Below are 25,552 nucleotides of genomic sequence, written 5' to 3'. Positions count from 1 at the left end.
CTGCATGAGGAAAACATTGGTCACACCAGATACTGCTGGATTTCTGATCCATGCCCCTACCTTTTCTTAAAGGTATCCGTGACCAACAGATGCATATCTGTATTCCCAGTCATGTGAAATCCATAGATTAGGGCCTGATGAATGTATTTCAATCGACTGATTTCCTTATATGAACTGTAACTCAGTAGAATCTTTGAAATTGTTGCATGTTGCATTTATATTTTTGTTCAGTATACATACAGTATCAAATTTGTAAAACAGTATGTCTACATTATTAAAGTGACCAGTGTTCCATTAAAATGTTATAGATTAATCTTTACAGCAGGCATATTATTCAGTATGCGGGCACTGTAATTATTTTATGGTTTTATGCTGGTTATATTGTGATATTTCCTCACAGGGTATATATTTCAATTGACCCAATTACATACCAATGAATCAAAACATTCTCACATATCAATTTCCGACTCCCTTTTGTCACATGAAAAGACTATGAAGGATCTGTAGAAGCTGCAGCCATGATGCGGTGCGGCGTATTCGTTACCGGGTAGATCTCACCATTTACATTCCCCTAACCCCCGTGCCTTTCATGCCGGGCCTGCTTTCAATATCAAAGCTGCTTTGGAGAGCCTCGGGTGGAATGATAACACAGAAAAGGAGGATTTAAGTGAGAAACGTAAGATCTTGAAAAGAGATGGGGGAGGGGGGAAAAATGGCATATCAATCCTCCTTTAACTGACACAAACCTTTCCAGAGCGAGTTTAATATGCGGGGAAATCTGAACGTGACGTTTAAGTGTGATAAAACATCGTTATGCGGCTCCATGAAACAGAGCCATAGTTTGGGTTGACAATAGGATCCTTCCCTCAGATAGCGGGATTAGAATGGCATATCACTGTGTGTGTGTGTGTGTGTGTGTGTGTTTTTCCTCTGATTTTTCTTCTAAACAAACACAGCATGCACCTGCAAGCTGTTGGGCATTACTCAAAAGCGGTTTGAGATCACTTGATAGAGTGTGTGCTAGTCACATGCATGCTATGTGTGTTTGTGTGTGTTCATATGTGTGAGTGTGCGAGCGTACACGCGACTACATGATATCACTGTACTGTTTTTCAGCCAATGGGTGAAGTTGAATAATGATGAATAGGAAACCTACGCAGTGGAAGAAGATAAAGTAGATTGTATTTGACAGGTGGTTGATTAAAGGAGAACAACAGTAAGACCTCATTCAACCGAGAGACACTGATCCAAGCGGCGTGAGCTCATGGAAAGACTGAAACAATATTTCCCTTCAAAAGCAACTTCAAAAATACACAACTTTTTATTTATTTTTAAACTCACACTAAGATGATGATCCTTTACTTTTTTTGTTGATACCTGAACGTAACTGTTATTTGTGTTATTGTCGTTGTAACATGTCGTCTGTAAGAGACGTGAGCAAAGATGGTGTTTTATTCTATTATTTTCTAAAAACTTTTCTAAAAAAAAAACCATCCTATTTCATGTACACATCATGCTTATACTGCATCGCTTTGGAAACACTTCTGTATAAGCTAGGTGATCTCCATCCTCCCAATCCTCATTTACCACAGTGTCAACACCTCCCTGTGAGCCTGTGTGTGTGTGTGTGTGTGTGTGTGTGTGTGTGTGACCTCTCTGCTGTGTCCTGTGGATAGGGGGTGTAAAGAGAGGAAGCACGCCCTGCCTCTCTCCTCATCACTCACTCCCACACTGTAAACAACACCCTCCAGGTAGTGGCACTGATGAGGGGAGCACCCCGCTAACTAGGGAAGTGCGAGTGGCAGGTGTGTTTGTGTGTGCCCATGCGTGCATGTGACATGTGCATGCACATGTGAGTCAGTCTATTATGCCTGTGTCCTGGCCTCTTGTGTGTTTAAGGTGTTAAGTGTATGCGTGTATCTGTGAGAGATGGGAGATGGAGAGAACATGCTCTGTCGCCTCAGCCCGACCTCTCACTGACTGTCAGCGGGCTTTCTTCAGTCTACTCTCCCCAGGAGACTTCCAGACAAGACCCACACACAGATAATGACTTGCCCTGATTCCCTCCTCCTTTTCCTCCTCCATTTCTGCAGTTCCACTGCCAGAAGAGGTGGGCTGACCCCAGAACAGTCCTTGAGCGCCAGACCATTTCCAGGAACCTGCTGGGCAATGCGACAGGTCTGGCGGTATCTGACGTAAGTGACTGGAGTACCTCAGCCCACCATGAAAGGCTTTCTACACCGGGCCACAGAGATAATGATCTACAGATATTTAGAGGCAAGGGGGTGAAACTTTCCAGGCCCTCAAGCAGCTTGTTCTCCCTCTCTTTCGCGGTCTCTCGACTCTCTGTGTGTAATGTGAGGGTTTGCCGCAACACGCAGGTAAATGCAGCTTCATTTTGGGATCAGTGCCTCCATTTTTTTTGTGTGGCTTTTTTTTCAAACCGCCTCTGACCAAACGAATCCTCCAGAAGTCTGTCAATCTCTAACTTGAACACAAACAGACATGATCTCTGCAGAACCTTCTCAAAGTCAAAGAAGCCGTGTACAGGCAGACGTTTTTGCGAAAAAAGCTCTACTCAGAGGGAACAAAGTGGACGGAGGCTTTACCCCAGGAGGGACTTAATGGCACGCTGAAGGCTTTCAAATGGAAGCTTGGCCATGGTAAACAAGCTGAAATGGTGCTGGAAACCTCTGAGCTCAGCGCCATGCGGCGCCCTAAGTAAACCCACTCCAGAATGACACAATTCTGTTGGCGCGGGCCAAGCTCGCTTGTTCTCAACCACTGCATTACTCACTCAAAACCACAGGCACGCACATGTCACTCCACCCTTTGTAGCCTTTTCCTGCAGTCAAATGACCTAGTAACCTCATGGGTGGAATGTTCTTAATATTTGTAATAATTAATAAACATTCATGTTTCTACGTCAAATGGTTTTGTTATATTTCAGTTTGATGTATATAAAGTGTAATATTGCAAACACAAATTGGAATACATTTAACTCTATATCTAACATGGTACAGGTGTCTTCTTTTTGTTAAACCCATAACCATGTGTGTGTGAGGTGTAAACTTTTGTTTCAAAACAGATTTGCTTAAGACCACCAAGAATCTCTCTGCGTGACCCTGATTTAGCCCACTGCAGTAAAAAGGTTAACCACTACGTATAGCATAAACCCTCAACCAAAGCAGTCAATCTATCTCCACCCACTGTGTCATGCCACCCCTGGACTGGGCATTAGTGACACGGTAAAGTAACAAATGTCATGGTCCGTAGTTACCCTGAACCAGTGTCATTTTCCACACTGCCATAGTCATGTTTTGCCATCTTTCATTGCATAGCACAGCAGAACATGTAAATGCTGATGGAGGCGATATTGTCGACTGCTTGAAATGCGGAAAGAACACTGACAACAAAAAAAATAAGGAAAGTTGCGCCAAACGAGACAACAAACGGATACTTTTTAGAGCTAAAATGCTGGACAGGGGTTTGTAATACCAGCATGACATGCACAAGTGTATCGTAAAGCCAAAAATGGAGTCCAGGACGAGAACGAGGGACACATCAGGACTCCAAGAGCTAGCCAGAGTAATGGAGGAAACAAGCCAAAGTGAAACCAAACCGTAGGTTTTTATTTAGACCTGTATACAAACCTGCCTCGTAAAAAAGCTGAAGGGAGCAGCGGCCATTTCCTTGCTAATGGCATTACAGCTCATACGCCTAAACCACTGGGAGCCATCTGCTTTTCCTGTGTTTATGTCTCTCAGGACCCCGTTTAAATATGACGGAAGACGCCAGCGATAGAGCCTGCTTTTAAATCTCTCTTGACTCTCGGTCACTGACTTGCATGTACCAGTCGGTCTGTGTGTGTGCGGGGGACTTGTGTGTGTGTGTGTGTGTGCGTGCGTGCGTGTACCAGTCAGTCTGTCTGACAGACTCTGTCATGCCTGGCCTGGTCTTCCAGAATTAGATCAGAGGGATATCCAGTAAAAACTGGCATTTAGATTTCGAGACAGCCTCTGAGGACTGTCGCTGCCTGTTCTGTTCCATGAGAGAGGAAGAACACTCCCTTCCTTCTGAGCGAGATAAAACGACGACGGCCCAAAGCACAGTTAAAACACGTATGTTTCACTGAAGACAAAGCTCCTCAGAGTCTGTGATACAACTGAAATCAAATGTGTAATTCTCGAATGAATGCACCAGATGCTCGTAAGCCAAGGCGTGTTCAGTGCAAAAACGGGGTAGTAAAGACACTCAAATGATGTACAGTATAGACTAGAGTTTCAAACATTAAGTACTGCGCAATGTACCAGATGTTCACAAGCCACAAGACATGCTCAGTGCATAAAATAATGCCGTTCCACATTATATCACATACAGTGTACAATAATATACCATTTAGCAGAGGCTTTTATCCAAAGCGACTTAGTCACACATGCATACATTTTTTCCACATATGGGTGGTCCCGGGAATCGAACCCACCATCCTGGTATAGCAAGCGCCATGCTCTACTAACGGAGCTGTAGAGGACCGCAGAACAAGGTTAGGACCTGTCAGAGAATCAGACACCCACGGAACTGTCATGAAGCATAAGGCTGCGTCACCATCTCTCAAGGGTACAGGATACAGCATCCCCAGTCTCCTCTGCTGTTCTCGAAGGTCAGGAAGCCATGCTATCACAGCAGTGAGAGGCACCATACCTTGGACCACTCCTCTGCTTGTGCGAGTGATTGAGACTCCCCAGCTGATTTTGTTAGTACGGGTAAATCCGTGTCGGACTTTATTTAAATGTTTATTTGAAATCCCATTGAGGACTTCATTGGAAATTATACTTGCCTGTGCTATCTTCTAGGCCATAGTTGACACTAACTGTATTTTTCATCCCCAAAATCTAATCAAATCAAATCTCTGCGTGTGGGAGATCTTGGCGCTCACTCAAGAGGAAAGGCCATACAGTACGTTGCAGCCAAGAAATCAGAACCTGCTTGGCATTGCAGCGCAGGCCTAGCTCATTGTTGGTTGGGAATGAGTGACTGGGTCTAGTCCCAGCAATGAGGTCACAGGGACTGCGTGATCCTGACCCATCCGTCAAACAGGCAACTCACACTTGCCTCCCTCTCTCTCTCTTTCTCAATGAAGGGCCCTTTACTGGTTGGCCAGCCTGAGCTAGCAAGGTCCAGCCCGAGGGCAGCTATTCTCACAACAAGACTCTTAAGATCTAACCGGGCTTATTCATTTAACTAACACAAATAACGGCAATAGGCTTGTAACCAGTCCACTCAAGGTGTAAAGCAGTAACACTTTGCTATGAAAGCAGTGCTTATCAGCCTTTTCGCCAGGCTAAGTAGAAATGTATCATTTATAGCTGGTACTTAAGGTGTTAAGGCACTCGCAGGGCCACGAAAGACTGAAGACGCACAATCCCAAATGGCTGTGTACTACACTGAACACTTTACACAGGGCGGTTATTTGATGGCAGCGTCTTGTCTAAGGGGTAACGGCTTCGTCGCTCTATGGACTCGGGGATTTGAACCCTCAACCTCGGCTGATAATTCTGTGAAGCGCGGCGGTGATGACTGTGCCACTTTGCTGCCCAAATGTCACCCTGCCCTTTCTCTCTCTCCTCTGAAAAGCCTGTCAGAGGGGCCCGGGAGCACTCGCTAATTACTGTTCCCATTTGTGTGGGGGTGTGTAGGTAGGTCTGAGTGTGCATGTATGTGTATGTGTGTGTGCTCGGTGGCAAAAGACACCGACTGTGCCTGTTTAAAGGTCACAGTAAACTGGTGTATCAGCGAGTGAGAGACGGAACGTGCACTACAGACGCCTTCTATCTACACTACAGACGCCTGCAATCTACACTACAGACGCCTGCAATCTACACTACAGAGCACTAACAGAGTGGGATAGGTGCCATAATAGGTGCTCCAATGTGCACTCTGGCAAACAGGGAATTATTAGCTCAGCAATTAAATGACAGATCACATTGCTTATCAAGGAGCTACATATTACTGTAGATGAGTGCGTACCTCATCATTAAAAAAAACGAGTGTGTATGTCCGTGTGTGCATATGCATAAGACAAATATAGATCTTAACACGGGCTCCCAACCCCTGCCTCTCCTCCTGCCTCCTCACCTTTCCTGGTTTTGTCGCTCCTTCCTTGTGGTGTCGGCATGAGGTGATTTAAAGGCTTGCAGCAAGCAGAGTCAGCAGAATGGCCGCCCTGTTCTGTGCATAGCTCCCTGCTACGTGTCTAATGGCTCCTCGACACGTGGAGCCTCCCTGGGTGAGCTCCACTGTTAATTACTAGAGAGCACCTTCCCCTACTCCTCTCCTCCCTCCAAAAACATACCACTCAGCACAACTTCTCTCCATCTTGCCCTCCTTCATTTCTCTCCTTCCTTCCCTCCCTTGTTCCACTCCCTTCTCCTCTTCTTCTCCAACTCTCTGCCGCTCTTAAATTTTGGCAATGAGACCCCTTTACCTACTACTCAGATGAACTCGTGGATGCCATTTGTATGTCTCTGTGACCGGTACGAAGGAAGTTAAAGGTAGCTTCGTAAGCCAACGCTAACTAGTGATAGCTAAATGACTGGAAGTCTATGGGTATCTGCTAGCACGCTGGGGAAGTAGATAAAAGGGCCTCATTGCCAAAATCATAAAGTATCCCTTTAACCTCTTGACCCAACACATCGTCTCTAGACCTATAGAATTCATTCAGACACCAAACATTGTCTATAGGAGCAATGTCTATACTGTAGGGCCTATATACTGATCGGGCGGTGGGATAAACATCCTGTTTCATGGGAGCCTCCATGCGTCGCTTCCGGGATGGGATAGTCTGGGCGCTCAACTAAACCACAGCCCCATTAAAAGGTTGTTATTGGAATGGGTGCAGTGGAGCGGACGGGGTGTGTGTGTGTGTGCATGCATGTGTGTGAGCCATGCTAATGGGGCGTAGAGAGGTGCAGTGATTCTGAGAGGCTATATGGGGTGAGGGGGAGGGAGAGGGAGAGCGAGAGAAAGAGAGAGGCGAGGCAAGCGTGAGCAGCCCGTGGCCACAATCAATTACAAAGTGTTGAGCTTCGTGCTCTAATCAGACGCACAAATGTCAGCCAGTTTCCCCAACGCACGCCTCCGTTTGCATCCATTGCTGCGGTGGATAGGAGACTCCACCTCGTGTGTTTTTGATGGCGGGTGAGAGGGAGACTACTAGAGGACAGTGGGAGAGATTGCTGTGGGATTGAGTGGCGCTCACTTGACAGCATTTACTGATGGCTATGCAACGCGCTGAACGATGGCACGCCACAGATCTGTCTACTTTGTAGAGGCTGCGAGGCTCTCTGTTCTGTGTGCGGATCTAGGATCTATCCATATAATCTTATTCATTATGATCTAAAAGCCTAAACTGACCTTAGGCTTTGTGTATACGGGCCCTGGTCATATAACACAATTGCATTTCCAAAATATGTGAAATGATTCCAGAGAACATTTTACATTGTTTAAAAACCTTTTAGATGTAAATTCCAATGTTTAGGGGACCTGTGTGGTTCTGGTACCGGTTACAACTGCCATTTTTGCTTATAAATCGATCTGTGGACACCATAGATCACAATGGCTTGCATTGAGCAATAGCCCTGGTTCCCACAGACAGAATAGTATATTTTATCCACCTGTGTGATGTGGGATGTGAAATCTGAAACCATTTGAAGCTGGGATACAATTTAATTCGCTCTTTCGACTGTCTATCAACTGAACGCTAGCACGTCTGCAATCCTTACATCTTAGCTCAGCAGGAGAGGGTGGTTTCATCACTATAGATTGATTTATAGCCGTTAATCTAAAATAATGAATAGATTTTAAACAGAAAAAAAATGTGATGGACAAGATTAATACGAGATGAAAGGCGAGTTCCCAAGCTAAAGCTCTGTGTGACGTTCACAGCGATGGGAGACAGACCTTTAGCGAGAGACCTTCAGAAAATTTGCACATTTTCTCTAACAATAAACATACATGTATTTTAAAGTTATAAGGTGAAATATTATAGTTAGTGATTATCATTTGATTATACTATATTTAGAAACTAATTTCAAGCCTAATTCATACAGTTTTGTTTAATAAGAAAAATGTCATATTAAATATTTCCATATTTGTATCATATTTGCACTGTTAACTTGGAGCTTGTGTCCTCAAAAGTGACTACACTTCAACAATTTATAGTTATTTTACAAGAATGGTAAGATTTTAACCTTTCTTGGAGTGTGCAGCATTACTAGTTATTTTTTAGAGTCTTCTCAGGATAAATAGTTACTTTCTGGGAGGACGTAGATTACATTATAAATGACATGTAGTTACATTTAAGAGTTAATAATTCATGGTGCTTTTTAAAAAATTTGAAGAATTAGCCTACTGTACTTATTCGCATATGAACGCAATTGAATTTAGTTACCAGGTAACAGAGGCCTATTCAACCTCATTCCTACACACCATAATCATGTGAGGTGTTTAAAGTCCAACAAGGCATATATAATGAATGGCGAGAGAGAGAAAGTGAGAGAGAAAGGGAGAAAGACAGAGAGGGAGAGAGAGAGAGAAAGAGAACTTGACACCTGAGGACAGAGGTCTATGAGAATGGCCTCTCTGTATGATCCTGCGGTGCAGAAGAGAGAAGACCGGAAAAGAAGGATGAGAGAGGAAGAGAGGAGAAAGAACACACATCGTAGAGCCAGACGGTTGGAGGGACCGACACAGCTGCGATAGCGATTAGGGCCCTTATGTATTAAACATACCTTTGTAGAGCAGGGTGAGGAGAGGAAAGGAAAAGAAAAGAGGGAAATGGAAAGGAAGAGAGGGAGGAGGAGGGAGGGACAGTAGCCAGCAGAGCTTCTGACTCATCCCTCTGTCTAAGCGAGAGTAGATGTGTGTGTGTGTGTGTGTGTGTGTGTGTGTGTGTGTGTGTGTGTGTGTGTGTGTGTGTGTGTGTGTGTGTGTGTGTGTGTGTGTGTGTGTGTGTGTGTGTGTGTGTGTGTGTGTGTGTGTGTGTGTGTGTGTGTGTGTGTGTGTGTGTGTGTGTGTGAGAATGTGTGTCAGGGGAAGTGAAAGCTGCTCCCCTGCAGGTCCAGAGTCTCTGAACGGCCTCCAGCACACAGTCATTACAGGCTGACAGGGACACTTATATACCTCCGCCAAACATGTACAGCTCCTTCCTTTCTATTCCTCCGCTAGCTCCTGCACCTCTCACCGCTCCTTCTCTTCCTCTTTCACTCCTCTCCCTCCAGGTAGCTAAAACCACACCAATCTCCCATGACTGACACTGTATCACAGAGATTCGAAGCTTAGTAGATCGAAGACGATAAGCTGCCGGTAAATAATGAGGCGCTATTCAATCAAAAATGATGTAAAGTTTCAAAGGCTTCTGTTTTTTGAAAACAATGTTTACAGTATGAACCCCCCCCCCCCCCAAATACTCACTGATTATGACAGACAGATGAATTCAAACAGGCTTTTTTCCTTGCGTCGGGAAAGGGTTATTTTGGCTGTATCCCGTACGCCCAGGCCATCTGTTCTAGAGAAGAAGGTATTCATAAGATGTTAACCAGCACAATGCTGAACTTGTCACTTCCCCTCAAGCTGATCTGCTTGATTGGCTGAATGGGATGCTACTGTTTATGCATAATCCGTTCTCGGCTACTGTATATGTATGTGCATTTTAAAATAGCTCAACACGCAGAATATTGCAGTTGCCTGGGCACGTTTCAAAGGCGGGACTGCATGATCGTGACACAGGCTGTAGTCAGTCAGTTGGGGTGGCTCTGGTTCAGGGAATTGGGGAAAGATCAGATGTGTTGGTCATGCCACAGGGAAATAAGGACATGCTCCCCAATAAAAAGGGGATTGCTCCCCCTAGTCAGTGATTTCATAATACTACACTTTTGTAGAACTCTTTTCGGGCCTCTCACATCCTTAGACACATGCCTTCACGGCGATCAAAAACAGCCCCCCCCAATATCATTCTCCTGTCCATTGTTTTCGTCCATTTACAACCATTGAGACGCTTTTTAACGAAAACCCCTCATTGTTGTATTAACTCTGGAGAGAGGGGATGCCAGAACCAACAGAACCAAAGAAGCCAGAGAGCCAAAGCAACGGGCTTCCAGTAGAAAAGCCACAACACAAACGAGCTCTTGGCAGGGTCTGGAGAAGCAGTATTTTTCCAAAAGTGATTACCTTCTCTCCCTTTTTCCCTCCCTCCCGCCGACAAGCTGTTCCCCTGGCAGCTGTTTCTACTATGCGGATACCCGGGCACGAGGCGGAGCAAGGGGAGCTGGTTCAGGAACCCTCCACATGCAAATCGCATGGAAAACTGTCAGGGCTTTTCTCTGGGGGGGCCACCCTTTCCAAGGCCATGAAATAGAGCCTGATTAGCGCTCCACGCCAGTGTCAAACCTCCGGAAACCAACATCGGCTTTGGAGAGGGAGTCTTTGTTGGAGCCCCTACTGTTCAAACGCCAGGCATGTTGTAGTTGTGTGTTCATAGTGATTCTCCAGGTGTAAGCCCTCCTGGTTGACTACCTCAAAGCTGGGAGATGTTACACTGAATGTATACAATGAGTGGCATTATACACACATCTGAAGACGTCAAACCCCATAGGTTATGAACAATGGAGCGAGCTGTAGATCTGCCACAGCTGGGTCAGAATGGTTAAATATTGTGAACAAAAGCTGTGTTAAAAGACAACATTTGAGAGCCAACCGTATAAGTAAATACAGTAATACTAATGCAAATATGTAGTACTGCAATATACCATTATGTACAGACAGAATCTCCTGTATACCTCCGTTGAGTCAGATATGACCAGGGGTCACTAGACAGCACACAAACAGATCATTATTGGACACATGAGAAATGTTGTCAATGACCAATGAGACAGAAGCAGATGGCAACACAGGCGAAATCAACCCTTATACTCTACCCGGTCTCTTACAGCGATACACCAAAGGCAGAGATCGAGACATTATTTAAAACTCCACCATCCACCCCTCATTCAACGTGAAAAATCTCTCTCAACTCCTATCAAAGAACCTTCTTCCTCTGAGACCCCCCACTGAGCGCACCCACTAAGAGCTCCACCCCCCCCTCCTCGCCGACCCCATATCCTCTCAGGCCCCTAATGCACAGCCAACGAGATTATCCCCGTTGATGTAGGCCTTGAATTGCTCACGTTATGACTTGATTGGCCAATAATTCGATTGGAGGCACATTTATACTTCCTCTGGATCTCTCAGACCCCACCCTCTCTCTTTCGCTCTACTCTCTACTCTCTCTCTGCTCCCTCCCTCTCTCAAGGCAACACTGTGCCATCAGCTAACTATCGAAGCAGGTGTGACCATTTCCATGGAGATTGATGAACCACTCTATCAGGAAAAGGAGTCAGATCCGGATACAACAACCGCACAGTTTCTCACAAAGCCCTTTTTTACATTTTTCATTCAATTGCCAATGCTTTTTGTAAACATCCACATTCTTGCTTTTAGCTAAAACCTGTTAGGGAATACTATATGCCTGTCGTCATGGCGAATATTAAACAAGGTTACAGCTTGCAACACCGTCCAAGCTGCGCCTGTAAATTCGAGCAGAGCCAGGCCAGATGGGGGATCATGTGACGTACTGAAGGGGTGTTCATCACGCAGAGGATGAGCTCTGTGCGCAGCATCCACTCAATCTGCCTCAAAAGGGTGGCGAGGGAGTGATCCAATATTCAAGATGGCAACGGCTCCCAACCTACCGTCTGTTCCAGATCTTTCTTATAGGGAACTTCGGGTCAGGGAACGTCCCTGGCTTGGCTCGGGAAGATCCTTGAATCCTTCTTCTCTTCTAACACAGTCCTGGGGCAGCACACCTTCAACAGGCCTCGGGTTATCCAGTATTCGCAAAATACAAAAGTACCCCGAAGGCCGTTTGGCGAACGTACTGTACAATTCCTACGCAACTGATTTGTTCACACAAGGGAGCTAGCAGAAGTAACGTCAAGGCCTTAGGGTTTCCTGTTTGAGTATCATGTTCTGTAAATGTATATTATTTGACAATCGGATGTAAACATCGCCGTCAGACTGGCTAGGAAGGAAAAGAGCAAACAGCCGGAAATATTTAACGGTTTACAGATTACACAACATGGAACCTAAAGACGTGATACTATTTGACGGCTTGCTTCATAATGCATGTGATAGTTAGCGTGTTCTTCCATCGGTTATTGCAGGAGGCATCTGTGTGAACGTCACATCCCAGCAGAGAGAGAGAGAGAGAGAGAGAGAGAGAGAGAGAGAGAGAGAGAAAGCCAGATAGGATGCTCCTTGTGCATAAATCTGTCTCTCTCTGTGTCTCTGTCTCTCTCTGTAGTTGATGGCATGTCTGGTTCTCTCGTCTTGTCTACTGTTTTCGCCATTACTTCTTCAGTTGTCAGACTCCCAAAGACTAGCCATCTGGTTTCAATCAGGTCTGCTCTGCACCAAACATAACGACACAGGGACAACACAGACATGTAGCCGTGTAAACACAAACACGGAGGACGTGATGAGCACACAACACAGAAACACTGGAGGAATCACACACACACGACAAAATTATATAAATCACAAAACTACAAAGACAAAATAATAAGATAACACCAGAGGGGATGATGCGAGTTAGATAAGACTACTGACTACTGCAAAGACAACTCTAACTAAAAGATAACATTTAAGATAGCATGACGATTATACTAGGTGTTGCAACACAAAGCCATTGCCTTGATTGCAAGACGATAACGCACGGACAACAAAGAGATAGCACTAACATCAAAGAGATAACACTAAGACAACATAGCGAAAGTACAAAGACAATGCCATGATAACAGTGGCACAAGCACAACACAAGCATAGCACACAGACCAAACACGAGAAGCCAGACACAATAAACGCGGTACAGGAGGAGCACCCTTAGCACAGGAAGCTAGAAGTGAGTGAGACATAACAAAGGCAAAGACATAACAGACTCATCACAGGCGACAACTCTGCAGCAAATTACAGACGACAGAACGCAGACAAAATATTGACACAATGCAGAGGCGGAGAGAACACATTTAAACAGCAGACACCCCACGCACATCACAGATTTGGAGGGGGGAGGGGGAGGTGAAAGAATCACAGCCAAGCCATGTGAGCAACCTTCAAACATAAGTGGATCATCGAGGGAGAGAGAACTACGGTGATTGACGTGTAAATGTGTATATTTCCTTGAAAATGTCATTAAGTCAACAAGCGAGTCAAAATCTCATTGAACTAGATGAATGTGAACATACTCAAAACGCTATGTCTAAGAAGAGTTAAACGTGCATATTTCTCAGTGATTTTACAAGCACACACAGCCGAACATGCATCATCCACCCAGATCCACACAGGGCTCAAGGTTAACAGCCCCGGAGGAGGGCTCGGTCTGTTTTCAGGATGTGCTGATGTACAGTATGTTATGTAGGGTAAACAACCCCGGACAGCAAAATGTGGTGTGGAGGAATCACCCCGCAGATGGTGATAATTTCTACCCCGAGTATCTGGCCTGCCCCCATGGTCTCTGAACTGCTGACTGGCTCTCACTCTGCTCTGACTGAGGCCCTGGAGACAGCTTCATATGTGTACTCTGAAGAGACCCCCTCATCACACACATGAACGCAAGCATGCACACACGCACACACACCTCCCCTGCTCAATAACCAGCAGTCAGTCGACATGCGTCTGCTGGGACAGAGGTTCATTAAGGGCAGCTCCTGGGTGAGTCTGGTTTCCTGGTCGACCTTGACTTTTGGGACCTGAGAGAGTAGAGTGACTCCCTCACGTTTTTTCCTTCTTTTTTCCCCCCCAGAGAGACGTAAACTCAAAGGCTAATTTCATCCCGAAGATGCAGATTTTACATTCACTTCTCTCTTCTTTTTTTGTTGTTGTTGACCTTTCACCCCCCACTCGGAGACCACTAGCAGAGATTGGACAGACACACCGCCACACACAGTGACATTCAGATGGAGGGGGAAAAAAACGGCATTGCCAAAGCCAGAGAGCCAGAGCCCACTACTTCCTCAGTTCCCTCTCCCTCATTAGTCTGAATAAGAGACATGGGTGTCACAGTTCCCCATCCATCAACAGTCACTAGGCAGCCTCTGGCTGATGCGTGGGCCTTTTGACATGGCCAGAGCTCTATGCTGCTCTGTCTCAGAGTCCACCTACAGTACAGCCCCTACCAATATGATGGAAACTGTCAGTCTAATTTAACATGGCATGCCTGCACAATTCATTAGGGGCCTGCAGAGAGAGAACATGAGAGAACGAGAGAGAGAGAGAACCAGAGAGAGAGAGAGACAGACAGAGACAGACAGAACCAAAGAGCGAGCGAGAGAAAGAGCGAGAGAGGGATGGTGATGGTGGGGGGGGGGGACAGATGGCCAAAAAGAGACAGAGACAGACAGTGACGAACCGGTGACGGCCAGACTGTCACGGGATGAGAAGGACAAACCCGACCATGAGCCTCATCCTGCGTGATTAGTCTCTCGTTAATGGCCAGGCACGTAACACGGTCGGCACTATTTGTTTGTGTTACCATCGGCAGCCAGTCGGAAATCCAAACAGACTGTGCAGCAGCGCCCAGAATTAGCATTACATCTTAATTACGTTGAGAGGCTTTCTCAGCGCGGTAGAAATGTAAACTCACGCAGACAGGAGCTTTAAGCCCTGAATATGTAACTGTGCTATGGTGGGAGGGTACCTTAATCGTGTTACATTTGAGAGTGAATTAAACATAGCCTGGCTAGTGGCGCTTTCGTTCGTCTACTGTGTGTGTGTGTGCTACACAGTAAGGCGGTGGATTAATGTGTGTTTAGAAAGAAGAACCTACAGATGAATTACCCCTAGAAATGTTACCTCATGCATACATTCTGTTATTCTCTCCATCTAAATGTATGGAAGCTTAATTCATACATTATGACAGCATAGCATGATGTGGCTTATCTAATAAACGAAATAAGCCATGTGTGTGTGTGTGTGTGAACGTGAAAATAACCTGCTTCAGGAGCACGAGCAGGGACAGGCTCGTCATTCAATGTCATTTGGATTCCCTTAGCTTTAAATAGCTCCTACTACTTCACTGCATGGTTTAGGTTGGCACTCGTGGTACTTTCCTGCTGGTTCGGTCGGAGGGGAAACTCACAGTTCACCGTTTCCAGGCTGTAAGGGGAAATTGCCCTCTCATGCCTCGTGAAGATGACGGCAGAGAAATCCCCCCTGAAAAATACATGGTCAAGGAGTAGTCTCCTTTACAATGTGTGGAAACGGCAAAATAGTAGGCCGTCCACCACACTGAATTTTAAGAAAACACATGGTCAAGAAGTCTCTCCTCTCCTTTAAAATTCTGTTGATACGCCGAAGTCCAGCCACCACACAGAATACTAAGAAGACTGACAGTTGGGAGTGCGAAACCTCCAGTGATAAGAATGTCTACAAGGGAGCTGTTAGTGGAGCGTAGATTTAAACATATCTATAATGTGTATAGTCAGGGCCGTGCATGCTGGCAGAGAGGGTAGGACGAGGGAGGGGTAGGGAGGAGGGCCGGAGATTGCTGGCAGCGAGGAATCTAATCCCCGAGTTAATTGGTATGACTGATGAAGACAAATTGAAATGGGGCAACTGAATCAGCAGCTCGCACGGAAGGCCTGGGCTGGGAGAGAGCTGGGAGAGCTTAAAGCTCTCTACTGCAGCCACATCCGCCTACCAAGCCCACAACATTCCCATCAAAGAAACAAACACACAAGTGTGTGTGTAGGTCCGGACTACTGCGACGCAGTGCCTTAGACCGCTGCGCCACTCGGGATAATAATAATAACTAAATTACTGTTGGGAATTACAATATGCATAGAAATGCAGTAAATGAGCTTCAGCTAAAAATGTTCGGACCTCAACCTCAATAAACCTCTTAGCCCCTGACATGAGCCATTTTCTCTGACAATCTGTAAGTAATATGTTGCTAAGTACACTGCTGTTCCACAATTTAGACGTAAAATGTACAGATGACAGTGTAGGTAAAACTGCTAACACCACGAAGGCATAACAATACACCGATTGTAAACACTATCCAGCTTCATCCAGCATCGCTTCAATTGAAGACACGTCCTGAGCATCGCTGTCCTTTCTCTGACCAAATGGGTAAACTAATGCAAAGTGCTGCTTCGTCGGGTCTGTCTGTGGTGGTGGAATCAGGGTCCTTTGAAATGGCTCTCCCTCAGTCTGGTAGTGGACACAGATCAATTGAGGGATTAAGGGAGGGGCTTGACACAGTTGCCACATCAAAGGGATTCGAATAACTGCATACGGTGGCCATTGTTGAGTCTGAAAAGCCGTATTTATATGTATTTGTATTTGCTTCAAAGCGACGCAATGGCAGCATTGAGCATATTGAGGCTGGCCTTCACTCCTTTTGAAATACAGTGGCTCACGGCCACTGCTAGGCAATTTGGTAACAAAATAGACAGCTATTCACTGAATAAAGCCCCAATGTTACTTTAATTAGAATACTATTGGTCTTTGTTCGTAGTGCCATTCAAACTACAGATAGGATCGTATAATGAATTGAATTACAAAGCAGGGTCACGACAAACTCTAACAAACAGTAACAAAATTTAAAATAAATCCCATATCAATTTAAAGTCTTTCTCTGTGTTTTGGGATGGTGATGTATGCCAATGTCCATTAAAGGTTACTGTAACTCTCGCTCCCCTAGAGGGAGTGTGACAGACCAGACACTCTCTCCCTCTGATAAGTTTGCAACTTTGTTCATTAGTGCTGGCCTGTCTCCTGCTGCAGCTGGCTGTCTGTGGTGACACGGTCTCTGCCAAACCCCTCTCTCTCCCACTCTCCCCCTCTCCTTCTCGCTCTCTCTCTGCACGTCTCCAAGCTGCTCTGTGAAATAATTTACCGCACGCCGCGCTCCTCCGTATGATTGAAGCGTAATTAGAGCGCAGAGACGGTGCGAGCCAATGACGAGGCACGGTATTGGGAGCTAGTCAGATGGTCCTTCTCACTCGCGCTGGTTTTGCCCTTCAAAAGTATCACTTTGGGAAAGGGAGGGTCGAGAGGCGCGCTGCCGCTAAGGTGAGGTGATGCTTCAGCGCGAGGCGTCTATGCAACGCATGCACGTAGAGAGATAAAGAGAGAGGAATATACATGTGTAGGGGAACCCAGGAAGGCTTCGCAGCCTCCCATACACTCAGTGATACTGTCACGAAGGGGAGAAACGTATAGTATAAACTAAAGGAGGAATGGGTTGATAAGGATACAAGAATATGCAACTAATATGGCGTATTCAAAGAGCGGCTGTGACAGGCGGACACATACGGAGCGGAGGAACTAGAAAACGTCTCTACTAGGCTACACCATAATCTGACACCCCCAGTCTCGATGGCGCCACACCGGGAAATGTGCTTATTACAACTATCTTCTGGCTGACACCATTATGCTTTATGAAAAACACAGTTCTCAAAACAGCTCGCAATGTCTTGCTGAATTGGCATCATATTCAAGGTGGAATAACACAAACTGCAGAGAGAGATGGGTGCTGAACCCAGCACCTGTATCCTTTAGTCCAGCCAATTATCCTTTCTTTCTGAATAGATTCCCACTGCCTGAGAAGAAGCCAAAGTTGACCTCAGCCGCCCTGCACCACAGGCTATGCTAAGCTAACCTAGCTATTCTCAGCCACACCAACAACGGCGTCAACCATCCGTTTGATTGGAGTCCAGAGGTCACCCCTTCGTCTCGTTGAATTGTAAAAGGGGCGTCAGTGCAGGAACTGTGTCAAAGAAATCACCCTTAAAAGGATAATAGGGTAATAATGAAAATCATACCACCGCTGACTGCCCAGACCACCCACAGGGAGCTTCCTCCTTGTTTGTATGAATATAAATGCAATATTGAAATTTCCCCTGAGAGATAGGAATGTCAATCTCCGTTATTCTACGTTTATTGGGCTGTTGCCCTGACCGAAGCCCAAACCTTACCGTAACAATTCCATGGGCCCTTAAATGTCCAAACGGCGAACAGAGACAGCTGCCTGATGGGCCAGATATTTCCCCCTCACTCTAATGTGGACAGAAAGTGAAGGGCGAGTAGAGACAGAGAGGGTGAACAGCCCGGAGTTAGAGAGGGTAAAACTCAACCTAACGCTGAGTCTCTACTTTTATCCAATGTATAAAAATAAAGAAAACGATTTCAAATGTTACTAAATAAGACCGATTTGAGACGGTCGGTCACATATGACATGTCAATAACAACCCCGATAACACCCTCCACATCCAAATGAACCTGAGGCTCTCATTTTGGGCTTTTAAAAAAAGTTATTTTCTCCCGCGTTCCGATTTGCCTCTGCTATTACTGGAGAATAAACATGGTAATGTCTGTTAGCTCAGGAGGCAGTGATTTGAGATTGAATACAAGGTGAATCTAAATATGTATGTCAAGGGAGTGTGACGTGTAAATATCCGTGTGATGTTGGGGACCCTATGGCTAATCTGGGCTGGTTCAGGTAGCTGGGCGAGAGAGAAAGGGAGAGCTTTGTTTTCATCTCAGCAAGCATAAGACAAACAAAGACAAAGGTAGGGAGATCATTTCCATAAAGACTGGGTTGTTGTCTGAGAGCTAGCAGCTGTCAGGTGGAATTGCTTCTCTGACACAACCACCACAATCGAGGGCGCTCACCCCATAATTCAGTGTGATTGGCTCAAGGGGAAAATGGCAGCCTGTGGAGAGTTGAGGAGGAGAGCTCTTTGACAGGAATGCATCTTCGATGGGAGAAGCGGACCGATTACTTGTTATCATTCTGTCTCTTTTAATGTCAGTCTTTGCACGGTGAGAAAAAGCATTCCACGCGCAGTGACATGGAGAATGAAGTCTTCAGCTAGGACCCCCCCCACCCCCCACCGATGAACACACACACACACACACAGACGCACGCACAAACACTTGCACGCACACACACGCTCGCCCAAGCTGCTGCTTTGTAGGTGACTGACAGCGAGGGAGGCACAAGGAAGTGTCCTTCAGGTACCTCAATTATGGTTCTCAACCTCCCTCATGCTGTCACAGTCCCCAAGGGGGAGGAGGAAATAAAAGGAAGCCAATGCTTCACATTTCCTTGGTATTACCAATTCAGAGGGGGGGACATCCAGACAAAAAGGAGAAGGAAGAAGAAATAAAGACCCATTTCTCCACCTTTCTCTTACCTTCTTCTCTTCCCTCCCTCGCAGCCGTGTATAAAATAAGGCACCTCAATAAAAGCCTTTTAATGGCACCGCGGCGGGAAAAGAAGGCGCAACTTGATTACTCCGACGGTTTTATTTAACGAGCTCAACCTCTGGCTCTGACTCGCAATTCCGTTTATTACTTTGTTGCTGGAGATCTACGTGACAAAAATGGAGCCTCGGGGCGTGGAGAATGAAGAGAATGAGCCCCAGCATGACCGTGTTCAGTCATCGGGGGTGGCAGCCATCGCCACAATGATTTACACCTGCAGGATGTGATGGTAATGCTCACCTGGGCTCCTGTTTGATGCCTCTGGCGGCAACCAACCGGTGTTTCAATGTCACAGCTACAGACTGCCACGTTAATTACGGGTGGGACTAAATTGCCCTTGTTGAATGTATGGCTGGCAAACACATGGTAAGACGGGAGTGTGAGTGGCTGTGTGTTTGTGTGAGAGAGACACAAAGGGAAAGAGAGAGCGAGACAGAGAGACAGCGAGCAAGTAGAGGAGAGACTAAGTAAACAGAGATACAGAGAGTCAATAAAACTAAACGACTTAATGTCTCTCAGACGTGGGATAAAAAGGCAGTAGTAGAGAATGCCTGACCTTAATTCATGTGGCCGGAAATATTCAAGAGTACGTTCACACACACACTGTAAAAAGGCCAGCTGTTTTATATTGGGACAAAAGCCAACTCCTGGGAATGTTGACTGACAACAGAAAGCAATACAAAGAAAGGTTTTAAATGAAATATGGAAAAAGCATACACCCTAATCTGTATTCTGTGTGTGTGGCCTCCTATAAATATTAGAGGAAGGACAGACACCTTGTGAAGAGAGGAAATGGGTAAATTGTGCATTTGAGGATATAATTTCCCCTCTAGCTGCTACTCCCATTATATTCCATCACAATAATGGGGGTATCATCTTCATCATAATTTCTAGCATCATTATCCTCACCATCATCATTATTGGAATAGTGAACAAAAATCGAAGTCTCTCTCTCATCTTCCTCCTCATCATCACCACCACAGTTCCAATCAGCACCAATGCCAGCAGCATCAGTACACGTTAAACGTCTAATTAATGTTCAATTAAGCCTCTAGTTACCTGGCCTTATGGTATGGCCATTCACTCTCTCAAGCTGTGGAGCTCACTGGGGTCTCATGTTCCAGCTCCTCTCACCTCCTTCCACTTTCACATCAAAGAGCACATGACAGGCGGCTATGCCTACTGCAACCAGAGCACTGCCTAATTGACAGTGTCCAACCACTGGTGATTCTCTCCCAGACCATGCAACTGTAAAAGGCCATATTCAGTAATGAGCGAGCTGACCTTGTATAAGCAATAATGCCCTAGGTGTGGTATATGGCCAATATACCACGGCTTTGGGCCGTTCTTACGCACGATGCCAGGATACAGCCCTTAGCCATGGTATATTGGCCATATACCACAAACCCGAGGTGCCATATTGCTATTTTAAACTGGTTACCAATGTAATTAGACACGTAATTATACATTTTGTCATACCAAAGGTATACTGTCTGATATACCACAGCTTTCAGCCAGTCAGTATTCAGGGCTCGAACCACCCAGTTGATAATGTAGTGTATGCAATGGGTGTAAGTCATCGAAGGACTCTGTCAAATGTGTTTATTGAGCAAAGCCATTCCACTAAGGGGGATGCCTGAGGAATGTGCTTGGCCTAGCGTAGGTGGGGGTGACGCTAAGTTGCTGACATGCTAACAGTTCCTAACCTTGGCTATTTGAGCCTGGCCTTGTGGGGGTGATGCTAACATGCTAACGCCTTATCTTGGCTATTTGAGTCTGGTCTATATTAGTGTATGGTGGCGCTTAACATTCTAACAGCTCCTTAACTTGGCTATTTGAGCCTGGCCTATATTAGCGTAATATAGCAGCGATGCTAACGTGCTAACAGTTCTTACCTTGGCCATTTGAGCCTGCACCCCGGTGGCTTTGAGAGAGGACACCGCCTTCTGTGCTGCAGCCGGGCTATCAAAGTCCACAAAGCCATATCCTGAAGGGAAAGAGAGAAGGAGAGAATGATGGAGAATGCAGGTGGAGTTCTTAGACGGCGAGAGAGAGTGACAGGGCTTGGTAATTGTAGCAGTAATAGGTGGGTAATATGACCAGAGAGGCTGCCAGTTCTCATATCTTGTAAGCTCTACGTCGCTTAATAATTAGCGCCACTGACGTTCATATGGGGATGCTTAGGAATGCTAATTAGGAGCATTCATGAACAGTTTAGCAATAACAAACCAAGCCGGTGAGCCACTTGAATGAAGGAATCTACACCGGTAGTTTAAAGTCCTACAGTACAGTCTACATTATACAGTGCTACATTTTTTAAGAACATTTTTACAACAAAACTGTACAAAGAATCACAACAATGCACAGATATAAAGTATATACACAAACATGCCAATCATTTCTTTAAAAAAACAACAACCTGCCTATCTATTCTTCTAATGAAAGGAATTCCCCTCAAAACAACAACACCTTCAACCCCTTGATATTTGAAGTGACTGACATTGGCCATCAAGCTCCTCACAACAACAGCCCATTAGCACAGAGAGAGACATTTTCATTTCGCAGGGTTTTTAATTTTCTCCCCGGCAAAACAGAATCTCTCAAAGGTTGACGCCGTCGTACAAGAGCCTTCGTTCATTCCCTTGTTTTTTTTCTTCTTCTTCAACTCTCCCACCCCCTGGAAATTCATCAGTGGTGAAAAGGCGGGAATGAAATCTGCAGCTGTGATTTATGAGTTATTGTGATCCCGACATTCCCGGGGATGTATCAGCGGCGGGGTCGCGTCGGTGTTAATTAAAATTTGGTGCCGGATTAAAAGCAGTCAATGGTGGCCTCTGATCCACTGTTTCACAAGGAAAGTGTAATTAGAAAGGGATAATGGGGGGAGCCGGGCCGAGCTGGTGTGGCTCCCCTCTACACACTCACACACACACACGGGTGCGCACGTACACAGATGCGTGTGTCTGGACTTTCCTGCATTTGATAGAGGTAAAGGAGCGTGAAATAATGGCAAAATCATAACCTGTGGCAGAACGGAATTGAGCTCACGTCTGATTAACAACAGGGTGGTAAAATGAAGGAGAAGAACTGACAAATGTTAATTCGGAAACACTACTGTAAGAGCTGGAGGTGAAATAAGGTTGAATTAAATCATATTGCCAAAACTGATCTAGTTGTTCTACTTAGCTGAGATGCAGTTAACCGGTCTATAAATATATTATTCAAGAGGTGAATGGTGAAGTATAAAACAGAATCTTTTCAGGACATCCCTTCAAAGGAATGCTCGTTGGAACAGGAAGGGGATTTGAGAAAGAGATTGTTGACCTACATTCAGCAGAGATAGGAGAGTAATTCTTCCTCAGAGTAGCAATTACCTGTATGGCACTGGAAAGTCATCGTGGTCGGCTCCATTCAGAGACCAAGTCCAAAAGGCCACGGCACTACAGCGCGACCTCAAACGATCAAATGACCCGTGAATACCAAACACAAGCCTTGACAGAGAGTGTTCAACTGAATCCAGTTGCAGGAGTCTGGAGAGGACAATGTAGGTCAAGACAAGAGAGTTCAATATGACAGACAGTGAACCGCTCAATAACTGGAGTTACAGTATGCATGTCTAACATGGTACAGTGCAGACAGTATTTTGTTGGGAAGCTGAAAGCCAAGACTGTTTGGGTTCCTGCATACATATAGTCATCCTACGAGTGTAATTTGGCCAGTACAAAACACTTGCTCTCTCAAGATGCTGAGAAACAGATGAGAGCCATTGAGAGCATCCTGTCTGGCTGTATCACCGCTCTGGTATGGCAATTGCACCGCCCGCAACTGCAAGGCTCTCCAGAGGGTGGTGCGGTCTGCTCAACGCATCACCAGGGGCACACTGCCCGCCTTCCAGGACACCTGCAGCACCCAAGGTAACAGGAAGGCCAAAAAGATCATGAAGGACATGAACCACCCGAGCCACAGCCTGTTCACTCCAATATCATCAAGAAGGCGAGGTCTTATTAATAACAAACTCATATGTAGTCTAAATATAAATAAAATGTGAAATCACAAAGCTGATTTACCCCCTTTTTCTCCCAATTTTAAATATGATCTTGTCTCATCACTGCAACCCCCAATGGGATCGGGAGAGGTTCAGGTCAGGTCATGCGTCCTCCGAAACATGACCCGCCAAACTGCGCTCCTTAACACCCGCTCACGGAAGCCAGCTGCACTAATGTTTCAGAGGAAACACTGCTCAACTGACAACTGAAGTCAACCTGCAGGCGCCCAGCCCGCCACAAGGAGTCGCTAGAGCGCAATGAGCCAAGTAAAGCCTCCCCGGCCAAACCCTCCTCCAACCCGGACGACACTGGGCTAATTGTGCGCCGCACTATGGGACACCCGGTCACGGCTGGTTGTGACACAGCCTGGGATTGAACTGTAGTCTGTAGTGCCTTAGACCGCTGCACCACTCAGGAGGCCATCACAAAGCTGTTTAGACACAGAGAAAATACAGACTCATGATTGGTTGAGATAATGAGGGGGCTCGCGAGAAAGAGTCCATTCTGTCACTCAAGGCTTCTCTGTCAAATGGCACATCCTGCTCTCTGCAACCGCAGATATTTGAAAGATCCATTGGATTAATATTTTCATCATGGACTACATGCAAAGTGTAGCTAAAGCTATCAATACCAGTGCTGTCCTGAGTAGAGCTCCTGGTATTGACACAGCTCTTTTTTCTGTGGCTAAAGCAGACTGGACTGGTTGAAGCCGAGTGGGATTGGGAAGGATTATTTTGAAAGTGTTTCAGTCTGCCGCGAATCATCATAATCCATACACCGGTATGAGTCAACATTTAAAATGCCAAGATAGCTACATGTAAATATGTTACAGTCTCAACTGTATCAAAAAGCTGTTTCATTGCTAGCTATATAGCTAGCTAGACAGTTGCATGGAGGTACCATTATAGCTCGCTTCGTCCCGGAACTAGCCATTGTTTACAGATGGCTTGTGGCGGGAAGAAGCAACGGTAAGATAGCTATCTAGCTGAGCTGGCCAGTTGCATTTAGTGTTGATTGCTGATGTGCTAAGGCATGCATGACATGATGATAAACTTTTTACAAGTTTGCCAGTTTGTCATGTTTAACTAGCTAGTTACCAAAAATAGCCACTGTAGTGCGAATGCTGATCGAGCTAATCAAACCCCATGTTACGTTATAGGGACACATGCTAAGTTGGCTAGCTATTAGATTATAGATTTGGAGTTTTTTGTTTTGTGGCTAGCTACAGTAGATGAATACAATTTACATCTGGCCTACTGGTAATTATGAAGCTAAATGTTTGCTAAATCTAGCTAGTTATTTTGTCTGCATTGCCATTGTTGGGCTGGAAGCAGCTTAAGTGTATACAAGGCATTTTAGTACAGCTGTAGCAGTAAACAGGCAATAACAAGATATAGGACATTATTAATTAATTCATGTTTTACCCTATTTTTGTGTAATTTCTCTTTCAGCATAAACCTTCTCTCCTCCACCAGTGGAAGGAGATGATGACGGGTGATCAAGTAACATTTTACGTATTTTGCTTGAACTTGGGTGTCAATGAATGTTATTGCTGGAACGCAAGGTTTTAATATCTTGTCTATTTTTGTCTGGTTTCCTACTTAAATATTTAATTTTCTGGAGCCTGGTTTTGTTGTGGCCAAGGAGCTTTCACTCAGATGGAAACAATTTTCAGCTGCTGTGCAATGTTAACATCCTTCCTCCCAGAGATGTGAAAGCGTCCCCCGGACTGGACACAACCCGGCAAACATATATTTTGGAGCAGATCAGGACTTTTGCAATGAAAAGACCACGGACATGACATATCCTGTTGCAACGGACAGGACAGAAATATGCTCTGAGGCTAGATTTCTTGTTCATATCTTAACATGTACCAAAGTTCTCAAAGGATCTGATGATATAGGCCTAGGTCTAGATAGTGTTTTTAGCTAAGCCTTTATGTGTCTGTGTCCAATTAAGTTTTTCCTAATTGTAGGCTACTACCTTTAGCACTTGAAGTTAAAGAATTTTATTGTTTAAATATTTTATTTATTTGCCACAGTCGTATCTGTTCCAATGTGAACTCTTTAAGAGATGGGTTTAAGGCTTTAGAGGCTGTGAACAATGATAAATGGTCGTTAACAAAAAACAGCACTGTAGTTGTT

The 25,552-nt window shown here is 45.4% G+C and overlaps 1 protein-coding gene across 1 annotated transcript in view; it reads right to left on the bottom strand.

Annotated features, from left to right (window-relative positions):
* Positions 1 to 25,552, bottom strand: part of rbms3 (RNA binding motif, single stranded interacting protein) — a 211,533-nt gene that overhangs the window by 106,880 nt on the left and 79,101 nt on the right. The window contains exon 4 of the mRNA XM_031788529.1: positions 21,258 to 21,349. Coding sequence (XP_031644389.1) covers positions 21,258 to 21,349 — 92 coding nt within the window. The remainder of the gene's footprint in view (positions 1 to 21,257; positions 21,350 to 25,552) is intronic.

This window comes from Oncorhynchus kisutch, linkage group LG14 (assembly GCF_002021735.2).
Source record: "Oncorhynchus kisutch isolate 150728-3 linkage group LG14, Okis_V2, whole genome shotgun sequence".
NCBI lineage: Eukaryota > Metazoa > Chordata > Actinopteri > Salmoniformes > Salmonidae > Oncorhynchus > Oncorhynchus kisutch.
Note: the sequence above shows the minus strand (reverse complement) of the source record. Positions and strands in the feature narration are given on the sequence as shown.